Below are 15,127 nucleotides of genomic sequence, written 5' to 3' on the forward strand. Positions count from 1 at the left end.
CATTTGAACAAAAAGTGGCATGTCCAAAATTATTCATACCCTTTGCAAACTGTCACAATCTATGGTAAAATCTAAAGTTCTATACTATTCCAAATAGTCCAAGCTGTTCTGAAGCATCCTAATTACCCTGATTCATTGGGAACAGCTGTTTTAATCAACTCAACATATGAAAAACAGAAGCTCTCAGCTGTTGGTTTGTGGACAGTCATGGCTAAGACAAAGGAACTCACTGAGGACCTGCGGCAGTGCATTGTGCCTACTCACAAGTCAGGAAAGGGCTATAAGACCATATCTAAATGTTTTGAAGTTCCATTGGCTACAGTGCAAAGTATTATTAAAAAATACAAGACGTTCCGCACTGTGAAAAATCTCAGAGGACGTGGTCGGAAGCCAAAGGTGACACCTGTGCTGGCCAGGAGGATAGTGAGAGAGGTAAAAAGGAATCACCACCAAGGCCATCCTGATGAATCTGGGCTCTGCTGGTGGCAACATCTTAAGGCAGACAGTCCAGCGGACACTGCACACCACTGGGTTCCACAGACGCAGACTAAGGAGGACACCACTTCTCCAGATAAGGCACACAAAAGCCCGCTTGTCCTTTGCAAATGCTCGTCTGGACAAAGAAGAAGACTTCTGGTCTTCTGTTTTATAGTCAGATGAAACAAAAATTTAATTGTTTGGCCACAATGATGTAGCCTTCATTTGGCGTAAAAAAGGAGAAGCCTTCAACCCTAAGAACACCATCCCCACTGTCAAACATGGTGGTGGAAACCTAATGTTTTGGGGGTGTTTTTCAGCCAGGGTACCTAATCACAGTAAACGGCACCATGCAAAAAGGAGCAATACATCAAAATTCTCAACAACAACATCAAGCAGTCTGCAGAGAAACTTGGCCTTGGGCACCAGTGGACATTTCAGCACGTCAACAGCCCAAAACACACAGCAAAAGTGGTGAAGAAATGGTTAGCAGACAAAAACATTAACGTTTTGCAGTGGCCCAGCCAGAGTCCTGACTTAAATCCAATTGAGAATCTGTGGAGGGAGCTAAAGATCAGGGTGATGGCAAGAAGATCCTCCAACCAGAAAGAGTTGGAGCTCATCGCTAAAGATGAATGGGCAAAAATACCAGTGGAGACATGCAAAAATCTGGTCAGCAATTATAGGAGTTTGATTGCTGTAATAGCCAATAAAGGCTTTTCTATTGATTATTGAGAAGGGTTTGAATAATTTTGGACATGCCACTTTTTGTTTAAATGTAAATAAAAGCTGAGAAATAGTATTTTTTCCACAATAATGCCTCTTGTACTGTTACAAAACGGCTCTGTAGCCTTTCTGTCCATTCACCACCAGGTGTCACACTCCCACTTCATGGACTACTACATTCCCCACAATCCTTCATACCCGGGACTGACACACCCACACACACACACCTGCAGTTCATTCACTCACACACACACCTGCACCTCATTTACACACAGCGTATAAAGCCTTTCCTTTCCCCCTATGTGTTTGCTGATCGTTGTTTAGCTTTCCTTGTTCCTGAGTTGTTGTATTTTCTAGTTTTCCCGTGTTTGATCTTTGGACTGTTTTCACGTTTTTGAACCTTGCTGCTTGCCCCTGACCCTTCTGCCTGCCTTTCGGACTACTCTTTGGATTATCTTGTCTATTCCTGTTTGCCGGTGTTGTACTCTGCCTGTTTTGACCACGTCTTCAAATAAAGCTTGCATCTGGATCCACTTCTCAGACTCCCTCTGTTACAGAACGATCAGCCACCCTGGATCCAGCAGCTTTATTTGCACTATGGACCCAGTCATCAGCTTCGCCCTCCGGACCCAAGGTAATCGGCCCCTCGAGGACCACGTTCAAGAGTTTCTGGACATTATTCAGTTTTCTACTTTCCCGGACTGTGCACTTATAGATTTATTTACACATGGACTAAACGAACCAATACGCACCATGCTTATAGTTAGTGGTCCTCGAGGGTCGCTTATGGAATTTTTGGAATTTGCTTTGTTGCTCACTGGCTCCTCATTCACTGTGGGCACTGTTGAGGAGTCAGTTGAGAAAATTCCTGTCACCGCCAACTGTCACAAGTCCCATGTCATGTCTGCTAGTCCTGAACCACAGCACAAGATGTCTGCTCGTCCTGAGCCACAGCACAAGATGTCTGCTAGCCCTGAGCCACAGCACAAGATGTCTGCTAGCCCTGAGCCACAGCACAAGATGTCTGCTAGTTCTGAGCCACAGCACAAGATGTCTGCTAGCCCAGAGCCACAGCATAAGATGGCCACCCTTCCAGACTCAGCTCACAAGATGGCCGTCATGCCAGAGTCATTTCATGTCAGTTCTGCTTCTCCAGGACCAGATCATACCATGTCTGCCAAGCCAGCGCCTGCTAACTTCCCAGCTACCAGAACAACGCTCACTAACATCACATCCAACCATCCCCGCCTGTTATCTAGTATGAGAGATACACCGCTGATGTCTGCACGTGCAGCTGGTCTCCCTAAACACACGTCAGCCAAGCCACAGCCTGCTCACATCTTGTCTGCTGATCCTGAGTCTGCATCTGTCAGGGCTGCCCTTCCAGCTGCTGCTCCCGCAAGGTCAAGTCCCATCTTTGCTGCGGTTCCTGAGACAAGCCAGGTCGAAGCTACGGTTCCTGAGTCAAGTCTCCTCTTTCCTGCGGTTCCTGAGTTAAGTAAGAGTCAAGCTACAGCTGAACTTCCAGAGCCAAGTCACGCTACAGCTGAACTTCCAGAGCCAAGTCAAGCTGCAGCGGAACTTTCAAAGTACGCATCTGTCATGGCCGCCAGCCCAGTACCAGTTCACAAGACGGACTCCACACCAGTGTTACTTCACAAGATGGCTGCCGCTCCTGAACTCATTCACAAAGTGGCAACTACAATTACACTCAGTCAAGACACATCAACACTTCCTGAGTCAAGTCAAGCGACCGCACTTCCTGAGTCAAGTCAAGCGACCGCACTTCCTGAACCATGTCAAGTAACTGCACTTCCTGAGTCAGGTCAAGCAGCGCTTTCTGAGTCAGGTCAAGCAGCGCTTCCTGCATCAAGTCTAGACACGACCTCACGTCCTAAATCCAGCCAAGACACGACCTCACGTCCTGAGTCCAGCCAAGACACGACCTCACGTCCTGAGTCCAGCCAAGACACGGCCTCACGTCCTGAGTCCAGCCAAGACACGACCTCACGTCCTGAGTCCAGCCAAGACACGACCTCACGTCCTGAGTCCAGCAAGACACGACCTCACGTCCTGAGTCCAGCCAAGACACGACTTCACTTCCTGAGCCAAGTCAAGACACAACTTAACTTCCTGAACCAAGTCAAGCAACTTCACTTCCTGGACCAAGTCAAGCAACTACACTTCCTGGACCAAGTCAAGCAACTACACTTCCTGGACCAAGTCAAGCAACTACACTTCCTGAGCCAAGTCAAGACACAACTTCACTTCCTGAGCCAAGTCAAGACACTACTTCACTTCCTGAACCAAGTCAAGACACTACTTCACTTCCTGAACCAAGTCAAGACAGTACCTCACTTTCTGAGTCAAGTCAAGCAGCGCTTTCCGAGTCAAGTCAAGACACAGCTTCACCTGAGTCAAGCAAGAAAACAGCTTCACATCCTGAATCAAGCAAAGACATAGTTCCACATCCTGAGTCAAGCAAAGACACATCTCCACATCCTAGGTCAAGACATCACACAGTTTCACATCCTGAGTCACGCCAAGACATAACAGCACTTCCTGAGCCAAGACAAGTCCCAGATTCACACCCCAAGTCACATCAAGACGCTACAGTACTTCTTGAATCACGTCAAATTGCTGCTGCTCCAGCAAGTTCGATTCAAGTCGTAACTGTTCCAACAAGGTCAGGCCAAGTCACGGCCGTTTCCTCAGAGCCAAGTCAAGTCACGGCCTTTTCCTCTGAGCCGAGTCAAGTCACGGCCGTTCCCTCTGAGCTGAGTCAAGTCACAGCTGTTCCCTCTGAGCCCAGTCATGTCTCATCCGAGCGTCCAGAGTCTCCGCTGGTTCCGCCCAGCCTTCCAGAGTCTCCGCTGGTTCCGCCCAGCCTACCAGAGTCTCCGCTGGTTCCGCCCAGCCTTCCAGAGTCTCCGCTGGTTCCGCCCAGCCTTGCAGAGTCTCCGCTGGTTCCGCCCAGCCTTCCAGAGTCCCCGTTGGTTCCGCCCAGCCTTCCAGAGTCTCCGCTGGTTCCGCCCAGCCTTCCAGAGTCTCCACTGGTTCCACCCAGGCTTCCAGAGCTGCCTCCAGAGGTGTCAGCACTTGCTGTAGAACCTCCTATGGGGGTGGCAATCCCCTACAAACTCTCTACTTCTCTCCTTGCTCTGTCTGCCTCATCTGTCTCTGCTCTCCCCAGGTTTCAGTACATGATGCGGCTGCCTGCTCTGCCTTGGAGGGTTCCTGCGCCTCCTGTTCCGCCCTGGAGGGCTGTTGCGACCCCTGCTCCACCTCTTGCTCCACCCTGGAGGGTTTCTGCGCCAACCTGGTGGGCTCCTGCTCCGTCTACGCCGCCCTGGCGGGCTCCTGGTCGTCTGCGCCGCCTTGGCGGGCTCCTGCTCCGTCTGCGCCGCCCTGGCGGGCTCCTGCTCCGTCTGCGCTGCCCTGGCGGGCTCCTGCTCTGTCTACGCCTCCCTGGCGGGCTCCTGGTCGTCTGCGCCGCCTTGGCGGGCTCCTGCTCCGTCTGCACCGCCCTGGCGGGCTCCTGCTCCATCTGCGCTGCCCTGGCGGGCTCCTGCTCCGTCTGCACCGCCCTGGCAGACTTCTACTCCATCTGCTCCGCCCTGGTGGGCCCCTGATCTGTCTGCACCACCTTGGAGGGCTTCTGTCGTGCTCTCAGATTTTCCAGTCCCGCCTCAGTCCATAGTTGCTTCACCCCCACATGGACCTGGCACTCCATCCCTCCCCCTGTTCAGCCTCCGCTCCACCACCCTCCGGTATCATTATGTGGTTGGAGCGTCTGGAAGCCGCTCTTTGGGGGGGGGCTCTGTTACAAAACGGGTCTGTAGCCTTTCTGTCCATTCACCACCAGGTGTCACACTCCCACTTCATGGACTACTACATTCCACACACACCTGCAGTTCATTCACTCACACACACACCTGCACCTCATTTACACACAGCGTATAAAGCCTTTCCTTTCCCCCTATGTGTTTGCTGATCGTTGTTTAGCTTTCCTTGTTCCTGAGTTGTTGTATTTTCTAGTTTTCCCGTGTTTGATCTTTGGATTGTTTTCACGTTTTTGAACCTTGCTGCTTGCCCATGACCCTTCTGCCTGCCTTTCAGACTACTCTTTGGATTATCTTGTCTATTCCTGTTTGCCGGTGTTGTACTCTGCCTGTTTTGACCACGTCTTCAAATAAAGCTTGCATCTGGATCCACTTCTCAGACTCCCTCCGTTACATGTACATTGTCTTATCTTTTGGGAGAAGCCTGTGTCATTTCCGGTCAAAACTTGCTGGTTAAATAAAAGTAAATTTAAATCAGAATTTGCCAGGGGTGTGAATAATTTTGGGCCTCGGCTATATATATAATGTTTGTAAAGAACACTATTTTTATTCATCTGTGTTCATTAATTGTATTCATTTTACAGAGATGCCAGATGGCAGTAGATGCATGGCTTGTGCTGTGTTATGTGGAAAAAAAAATCAATCAATCACAATCAATGTACAGCAGGTAGCAAGTCTTTTTGGTGCTGTGCTATATCTAAATAAGAGGTCTCTCAATTAACCACATTAATTTGGTGTAATAAAGTATGGAAAAAAATAATGTGTTAACATTATAAACGCATTTACTGCAACCTGCCTCGGCCAAGACCTGTAAATCATCTTACATTGCCTGCAGTTGCTGACAAACATGATGATGAATAACTCCATGATGTAGCCTATTAGATGGCGAGATATAATGGCCAAAAATGCTGTGTATGTTTTTGTCTTTTATTTCATATAATAGAATAAATTTTAGCAATATCACACAAGCAAGATTGCTGTTTTTTTCCCCCAAATATCTTCATGACCGCAAATGTGATATTTAATTTATATAACAGGTCACAAGTTAATATTATGTTTTAGAAACAGTCTTGTCATTATTATTTTTTTGCTCAGTTTCATCAACAAACTGGTGTACCTTTTTAGTGACACACAGCTGTTTTGTTCCTGAATAAATCCACGTTTTTTGAACAAATCAAGTGAGCCAATGATTCAGTGACACATTCAGATAATTCCTGTTCCTTAGAACACACTTCTGCATCATCTTAAAGAGCCAATTAAAAAGGCGCTGTTGTCACACAAATAAACTTGCGCAAAGAATCATGGGAGCCACCTGTCTATCAGTTGTTCGATTCAAAATCCATCATTCCGAAGTGCCCTTTGAAATTGACAGTTTTACCAGAATTCAAAAATCCCCAGGAAATCCATTCAGTAGCTGACCCTGTTCCAAATTTTAATAGAAATTCCAGTAGGAAACCCATATACTATATTTCCTTATGATATTTGACAGCATATACAATCATTTGATTGGGTATCTATAAGAAAGAGACACCTACCTGATTACAAGTGCTTATGTCTACTCCGCCCTTCAAATATTCCAGAACCTTGTCAATATTTCCTGCTCTTGCTGCTCGAAGGAAACTGGTGTTGCTGTCCGACTAGAAAAAAATAGAAAATTACATCATTAGTACAGGTTCACATTTTATTTACATTCATTAATTAAGTAGATACTTTTATCCAAAACAACAAACCAATTCAGAATACAACAAGTGGTTTATCTTAAGTACAAAATAACACAACAAGTGCTTAAAAGAGACGGGTTTATTGTCAGCATTTTTAAATATTTTATCTCCAAATTACTATAGTCTGTAGAATCGTTCTGAACATTAACTTGCTAAAAGTAAATAGATAATGTTTGATGTGAAGTGAATTTGGAGTTCCCTTTCGGGAACTCCACACTGCGTCATCAACGCTCTGGGGAATGCCATTGGCGAACCCGCCTCTGAATCAGTCTGTAACCAATAGAACGACGGGAGTGACGTCACCGGCGCGGTGACGTCAGCGACCAGGAAGTATATAAGCACGTGCGTTTCAAACCGGCTTCAGCTTTTGTCATTCAGCGAAGCGCTCTATGTTGGTCTGTTTGTCTGGTTATTCATTGCTGTTTTTTGTGCCAGTTTGCACAGCTTTTGTTTGAGCAATGTCTGCCAAAAGGGGAAAGAAATTAGATATTTCTAAGGCGGTTCAGCAGCCACACAGAATGTGTGTTCCTCCTTGCCAGCGATTCATCGTTGGTGGGGACACACACAGGATGTGTGTGTTCTGCTTGGGAGCGGAGCATGCTCAGTCAGCCCTTGAGGGGGTTGGCTGTCCGCAGTGTGAACGTCTTCCACTGCGGGTGCTTCGTTCCCGGAGGGCTCTCTTCGAGGAGGGAGCCTTCACCAGCGTTCCTCGCGGGTCTGGCCCCGCTTCCGCCGAGGCAGAGCGGCAGCTGCACTCGTGGGGTTCGCAGCTCGATCTGTTGGAGGGTATGGAGACGGGTGATCCCCTATCTCCTTCCTCACCCAGCAGATCGGTTGATCTCCTCCTGGATGCGGAAGCCCGCACTGCGGTTTCTTCCCCCCGGGAGGAGGTCTCAACACTCCTCTTATCTTCCTCCGAGGAGGTTGATGTAGAGAGTGTTGATCTTCTTCAACCGCCTACGAAATCCCCACAATTTGAGGAGCTCCTGGAGGTGGTAACTCGTGCGGTAGCCAGACTCAACATCAGCTGGCCCGCCGAGCAAACCCATGAGCCGCCAGAAAGCAAGTTAGATGAACGCTTTCTGCGGACACGCAAGCCACCTCCAGGGCGGAGCCTTCCGTTTTTCCCTGATCTCCACAGTGAGCTGTCGAGATCATGGGAGAAACCATTCTCGGCCCGTGTTTTCACCCCCTCCTCCGGTTACTACGGTAACGTGGGAGGGGTCGAGGAGCACGGGTACAAGATGATGCCAGCAGTTGAACAGACGCTCGCGAGCTATCTGTCTCCTGCAGCGGCATCATCTTTGAAGGCTCCGACCTTGCCCACCAAGCCTCTTAAACTAACATCTAGCTTGTTGGGCAAGGGGTACGCGGCAGCGGGTCAGGCTGGGTCATGTCTGCACACTATGTCTGTGTTGCAGGCATACCAGGCCGACCTGCTCAAGGATTTAGACGACGGCAGGGAGGTGAATGTGTCAGAATTGCGGCGTACAGCAGATCTCGCTCTCCGCGCCACTAAGGAGACCGCCCGTGCTATTGGGCGGTCTATGGCAGCCCTTGTGGTCGCGGAGAGGCACCTCTGGTTGTCCCTGTCCGATATGAAGGAAAAGGACAGGGCCCTCCTGCTGGACGCCCCAATTCAGTCTCCTGGCCTGTTTGGCGACTCAGTCGATGCGGTCGTCAGCAGGTACCAGGAGGCTCGCAGACAAACTGCAGCCTTTCAGCAGTACCTCCCTCGCCGTGTCTTTTCCTCTGGGGCTGCTGGACGGGAGCAGCCCCAGCCGCGTACCAGCTCCTCACGCCGCGAGGCGCAGAAAGCGAGCGTTGCTACCCGCACCCCTCCCAGACCAAGGGGACGGGGTAAGCAGCGCTCCAAGTCGGGGGCCTCCAAGACTAGGCCCGACCTGAGGGTCGTGCTTCAGTCAAAGAGGTCCTCGGCTAAGCGGCCCTGACTGTTGTGGCTCAGGGCCGTTGAGGGCAGCCCCTCTCGGGGGGAAATGGGGTCCACCACATCATATGGTGCCCATTTCTCCTCGGGGCCCTCAGGAGACCAGTCAGCTAACCCTGCCAGTGTTTCAGGGCGCGACAGTCTCGCACAGACCTCTGCTGGTGGTCCCGCCCGGCAACGTAGCGGACCCAGTAAGTTTGTCACCCCCACGGGGGTCCTCAGAGCAGTTAATTCAGGTGTCGCCTGCCAGTCAGCTGTTACAGGCCACCGAATTAATTCCTCAAAATTTACCAGAAACCAGCCTCGAGAGGCTGGTTCCCTTAGTACACTTTCTGGCAGCGTGGAAACTACTGCCGAATGTGTCTCCATGGGTCCTGCGTACTGTAGAAAGAGGGTATCAAATTCAGTTCGGCGCCCCGGCGCCGCCCTTCAACGGGGTATTTCCTACTACGGTAGGCCCCGAGCAGGTTCTGGTAATGGAACAAGAAGTAGATTCTCTTCTGAGGAAGGAGGCCATCGAGGTGGTCCCTCCTCAGTTCAGAGAATCCGGGTTCTACAGCCGGTACTTCATTGTTCCCAAGAAGGATGGAGGGCTGCAGCCCATCTTAGATCTCAGACAGCTGAACCGCTCAGTCAGAAAACTGAAGTTCAGTATGTTAACTGTCAAACAGGTCGTGTCTCAAATCAGGTCCGAGGACTGGTTTGTCACGATAGATCTCAAAGATGCGTACTTTCACGTCTCCATCCTTCCTCAGCACAGGAAGTTTCTCAGGTTCGCTTTCAGGGGCAAAGCTTACCAATACAGAGTTCTTCCTTTCGGCCTAGCACTCTCACCCCGAACGTTCACAAAGTGTATGGATGCTGCTCTGGCTCCTCTGCGACTCCAGGGCATCCGTATACTCAACTACATAGACGACTGGCTGATCCTAGCCAGCTCAGAACAGTTAGCAGTCCAGCATCGAGATGCTGTTCTCGCTCACATGGAAGCTTTGGGGTTGAGACTCAACACCAAGAAAAGTGTGCTGTCTCCTTTACAGAGAACCACTTATCTAGGTGTCGTATGGGATTCGACCACGATGCAGGCACGTATGTCTCCTGCTCGGATCGAGTCGATCCTTACTGCAGTAAATGCGGTCAAGCTAGGCCTGTCACCCACTGTCAAACAGTTTCAAGTACTGTTAGGTCTTATGGCAGCAGCAGCCAACGTAATACCTTTTGGCCTGCTGCACATGAGGCCGCTACAGTGGTGGCTCAAGACCAAGGGTTTTTCCCCGAGGGGAAATCCTTTCCGCAAGATCAAGGTCACGCGGCGATGCCTTCGTGCCTTGAACATGTGGAAGAAACCTTGGTTTCTGTCTCAGGGCCCGGTTCTGGGAGCACCGTGTCGCCGCGTCACGCTAGCGACGGATGCATCCCTCTCCGGGTGGGGAGCGGTCATGAGTGGCCGCTCGGCCTCCGGCCTGTGGACCAGTCAGCACCTCTCATGGCACATAAATTGCCTGGAGATGTTGGCGGTCTTCAAGGCTTTGAGGCACTTCCTCCCAGACCTGAGAAACCGCCATGTGTTGGTCCGCACCGACAACACAGCGGTGGTTTATTATATCAACCACCAAGGAGGTGTGCGGTCACGCCCCTTATGCAAGCTGGCGTCCCATATCCTTCTGTGGTCCCAGGAGAAACTCCTCTCTCTGAGTGCAGTTCACATTCCTGGACATCTCAACGTGGGGGCAGACGTCCTGTCGAGGCAGGGGCAAGTAAAGCCCGGGGAATGGATGCTTCACCCGCAGGTGGTGAAGCAGATATGGAGAGTGTTTGGCCAGGCTCAGGTGGACCTCTTTGCGACTCAAGAGACTTCGCAGTGTCCCCTCTGGTACTCTCTAGTGCCTCCAGCTCCACTTGGGCTGGACGCCATGGTACAGACGTGGCCGAGGCTCCGTCTGTACGCCTTTCCCCCGTTCACTCTGCTCCCGGGAGTTCTAGAAAGAGTACGCCGGTACGGAGTCAGTCTACTATTAGTAGCCCCATACTGGCCGACCCGAGTATGGTTCTCGGACATCATAGCCCTCCTAGACGGCTCTCCTTGGGAGATTCCGTTCAGGAGGGACCTTCTTTCTCAGGCTGGGGGCGCAATTTGCCACCCCCACCCAGAGAAGTGGAAACTATGGGTGTGGCCCCTGAGGGGGCGCATCTCATAAGTGAGGGTCTCTCAACTGAGGTTGCGGAGACCATCCTTCACTCTAGAGCTCCCTCTACAAGGAAACTTTATGACCTGAAGTGGAAACTCTTTACTTCATGGTGTAGAGAGCGACACGCTGACCCAGTCCACTGCCCAGTTGGTACAGTGCTGGAGTTCCTGCAGTCTCGCTTCTCCACCGGGATAGCCCACTCCACCCTGAAGGTTTACGTGGCGGCTTTATCGGCCTTCCACGCCCCTCTCGGTGGCCTGTCTTTGGGTAGGAACCCCCTGGTCATACGGTTCCTTCGCGGTGCACTCAGGTTGAGGCCTCGGGTGAACCCCAGAATCCCCACGTGGGATCTCGCTGTGGTGCTTGAAGCCCTCTGTAGGCCTCCATTCGAGCCCTTAGAGGAGATTTCAGACCGCTTCCTTACTATTAAGACGGCGCTGCTGTTGGCTCTTACTTCTCTGAGGAGAGTAGGAGACCTTCAGGCCCTTTCAGTGGCCCCTTCTTACATTGACTTTGCGCCCGGTTTGGCCAAAGCATTCCTCTACCCTAGACCCGGGTACGTACCGAAGGTACCGACAGCAGTACCACAGCCAGTCACCCTGCAGGCCTTTTACCCTCCTCCATTCGTGGAGAGCGACCATCGGAAGTATAATTGTATGTGTCCAGTGCGAGCATTGGACACATACGTCCACAGAGCTGCCCTGTGGCGAAAATCAGAGCAACTTTTGGTCTGCTACGGTCCCCCTAAGAGGGGGCTCCCTGCAACTAAACCCACTATCAGTAGATGGATCGTAGATGCCATAACTACAGCTTATGAGTCCTCTGGCCTCCCATCACCGATGGGCGTCAAGGCTCACTCTACCCGAGGCATGGCGGCCTCGAAAGCTCTGATGGCAGGTGTCCCTATCCAGGACATCTGCAGTGCGGCGGGTTGGTCTACACCCTTGACCTTCGTTAGGTTCTACGAGCTAGACCTACGAGCCACTCCAGGCTCCTCTGTCCTAGCTGACAGGAGTTATACCTCGTGAGCCTGAGGGCCGAGGTAGAAGTTCCCTCTTCGCTGGGTACCCCCCAGGCAGAGATGTAATTTCGCTCGCGTCCTGGCAGTTTCCCAGGCGGAGCCCATGCCAGTGCCCTGGCCACAAGTTTCCAGGCACTACTTGTGTCCCTCTTGTCCGGGTGCGCCCCGACAAAGGACTATTGTCTCCTCGTGTGCCCGAGGGCCGAGGACGACTCCTTCCTCTCGGTCTGGTTGGTCACCAGACAGAGGCCTCCACCTCGTGTGCCCGAGGGCCGAGGTGTTCTTGCATTCCCTCTTCGCTGGGCACATCCCAGGCAGAGATGTAATTCTACTCGCGTCCTGGCAGTTTTCCAGGCGGAGCCATTCCTGTGCTCTGGCCAGAAGTTTCCAGGCACCACTTGGGTCCCTCTTGATCCGGGTAAGCCCCGACAAAGGACCATCCTTTCTCCTCGTGTGCTCGAGGGCCGAGGAGAACCCCCTATCTGGCTGGTGACCAGACTGGGGTGTATGACCAAAATCTCGTGAGCCCGAGGGCCGAGGTTTATCCCTCTTCGCTGGGTACGTCCCAGGCAGAGATGTAATACCGCTTGCGTCCTGGCAGTTTCCCAGGCGAAGCAACCTGGTGTTCCGGTACCCCCAGACACCTCTTGTCCCTCTACGTCTGGCTGGTCCCCAGACAGAGGTGGACTCCTTTCCTCGTGTGCCCGAGGGCCGAGGCGGATCAGATCCCTCTTCGCTGGGAGTTTCCCAGGCAGAGATGTAATACTGCTTGCGTCCTGGCAGTTTTCCAGGCGGAGCCAATCCAGTCCCTCCTGTGCTGGCTGTTCCCCAGACGGAGTTTTGGACTATTTCCTCGTGTGCCTGAGGGCCGAGGTTCTCATCTCTCTTCCTCTTCGCTGGGTGCGTCCCAGGCAGAGATGTCATCACACTCACGTCCTGGCAGTTTCCAGGCGGAGTTCTTCTGGTCCCTCTTTGCTGGTTTCCCCAGACTGAGCGACCACTTTCCTCGTGAGCCCGAGGGCCGAGGTATATACCATCTCCCTCTTGCTCTGGCATTTATCCCGGACAGAGGTGTAATACTTCTCCTGTCCTGGCAGTTTCCCAGGCGGAGAACCATCAGTGCCCCTCAGGTAAGTATCTTCTGGCACTGCCCTCTCGTTCTGGGCTGGTCCCCCAGACAGAGGGATATTGTCTCTCTTGTCCTGGTAACCCCAGGCAGAGAGCTCTTCCTGGCCTGATCCACCAGAAGCAACGCTTTCCTTTTTCCTTTCCCAGACAAACACCACTGGGCAGGAACTTGGAATTATGGATAGTTGGTATATCGTTCCCCAGAGCGTTGATGACGCAGTGTGGAGTTCCCGAAAGGGAACGTCCCAGGTTACGTATGTAACCCTGGTTCCCTGAGGGAACGAGACACTGCGTCTCTGACCATAATTCCCGCATTCCTGCCGCGCTTCGCTTCATTCCTGGAAGCTGAAGCCGGTTTGAAACGCACGTGCTTATATACTTCCTGGTCGCTGACGTCACCGCGCCGGTGACGTCACTCCCGTCGTTCTATTGGTTACAGACTGATTCAGAGGCGGGTTCGCCAATGGCATTCCCCAGAGCGTTGATGACGCAGTGTCTCGTTCCCTCAGGGAACCAGGGTTACATACGTAACCTGGGACGTTTTCTGTTCCATAGAAATGTCCATCATAAACAACATACTTAAAATAAAGAGTTAAAAAACAGCCTGAAATGCCTAAGTCTAGAGGTTGAGACAAAGATAGATTTGTAAGAGCAGCTAAAAAACATCATTATAGGCTCCATAAAACTGCAGTGCACCATTACTACCTCAGCAGAAAGATTGTAGGCACTCAAATCTTAAATAAACAGCAGATTATAAGTGATGAATTGCACAGCACATTTAGTGAGCAGAGTATAGATGTGAGCCCAATGACAGAAAATGAATTCAGTTTGTGTGTTTACATGCAAAAAAAAAAAAAAAAAAAAAAACTTGCTGTAAAACATTTTTGCATATATTTGCAGGGACAGCCCAAGTCAGGGACACAGGACACTCACCAGAAACAGGAATGTCTTGCCACCTAAAAACCCTCAACCCTGTTCTCATGCTGCTAAACTGAGCAATGATGATGACTTTATAAATAATAGAAAACAAATATTTGTTTACCACAGTTACTTTTCTGCTTGCTGGTGAGCCATGATATTTTAAATAAACATCTAGAATTACAATGCAGTAGTCTAGTGAGCATGTAAAGTGAATGAGTGCAAACTCTATGTATAAAAATGAGAGCAGTGGAATTAAATAGCTGCATTGCACTCTACTAAAGAACTTTTTTTTTTTGTTGGTCAAATTTTATTGACCATTTAGTGTTATTCTTGTTCTATTGTTCATTAGAAAATAAGTATATAATAGTATAACTATGTAATAATTATGCAACTCTTTAAATTATAAAATGGATATTTGCTATACAGAAACAGTAATTGAAACACGATTAAGTTAAAAATGGGCTTCTTTTGTAAGCCTACATCTGGTTTGATTTAAATAAAGCTAACAAAACTTTTTTTTTTTGCATATGCTCAATTCAGTTTGTCTTACAACTTCTCTCCTCTCCAGTCTCCTGTTCTGAGTGTGATGCAACCTGTTTGTGTGTGTAAAGTGTCACTTCTCCAGGGGGCTGCAGCAGGCGTCTGTCTGGCTCCTGCACTGTGTTTGTCCCTGTTTGTGATCTCTGTATAGAGGAGGCATCTCAGGATAACACTCTGGAGAGTTAGGTCTGTGCTCAGGGTGATTTTGCTTTATGTCAAATGTAGCTAACGTAGTAACACTTCTTCTAAGTATCGGTACCTTCCAGGTGGGTGTGTAAGTTTACCACGTTAAATTATTATAAGGTTAATAAACATTAAAATGAAAGATTCCATGAAATTTGTGCGTTTTAGTTAATGTATGTTTTATGGGTGTGTAAATTAATCTTTCTCGTCCAAGAAAAAAACTAGACCAGGGATAGGCAACATTGGTCCTGTCATTGAATTTCAGTCAGAGTTGTGCAACACTCAATTAGTGTTTACGGATACCATAGGAATGAATAGGACGTGCCGTAAGCTGAATCCCACCTGTCGCAAAAAGTCAGTGACCTCTTTTATAAAACGGCATTTTTTTGGTCTAAACTTTAAAAATAGTTCAATACAAAAGTATTCTTTAGTGT

At 50.0% G+C, this 15,127-nt stretch overlaps 1 protein-coding gene across 1 annotated transcript in view; it reads right to left on the minus strand.

Moving 5' to 3' along the window:
• LOC141331497 (uncharacterized) overlaps positions 1-6,740 on the minus strand; it is a 61,192-nt gene extending 54,452 nt beyond the window's left edge. The window contains exons 1-2 of the mRNA XM_073836557.1: positions 6,735-6,740; positions 6,581-6,682 (exon numbers count right to left, since the gene is read on the minus strand). Of these exons, the coding sequence (XP_073692658.1) occupies positions 6,581-6,682; positions 6,735-6,740 (108 nt within the window). The remainder of the gene's footprint in view (positions 1-6,580; positions 6,683-6,734) is intronic.
• Between the last annotated feature and the right edge of the window lie 8,387 nt (positions 6,741-15,127).

The sequence above is a fragment of the Garra rufa genome, chromosome 3, assembly GCF_049309525.1.
Source record: "Garra rufa chromosome 3, GarRuf1.0, whole genome shotgun sequence".
Classification (NCBI taxonomy): domain Eukaryota; kingdom Metazoa; phylum Chordata; class Actinopteri; order Cypriniformes; family Cyprinidae; genus Garra; species Garra rufa.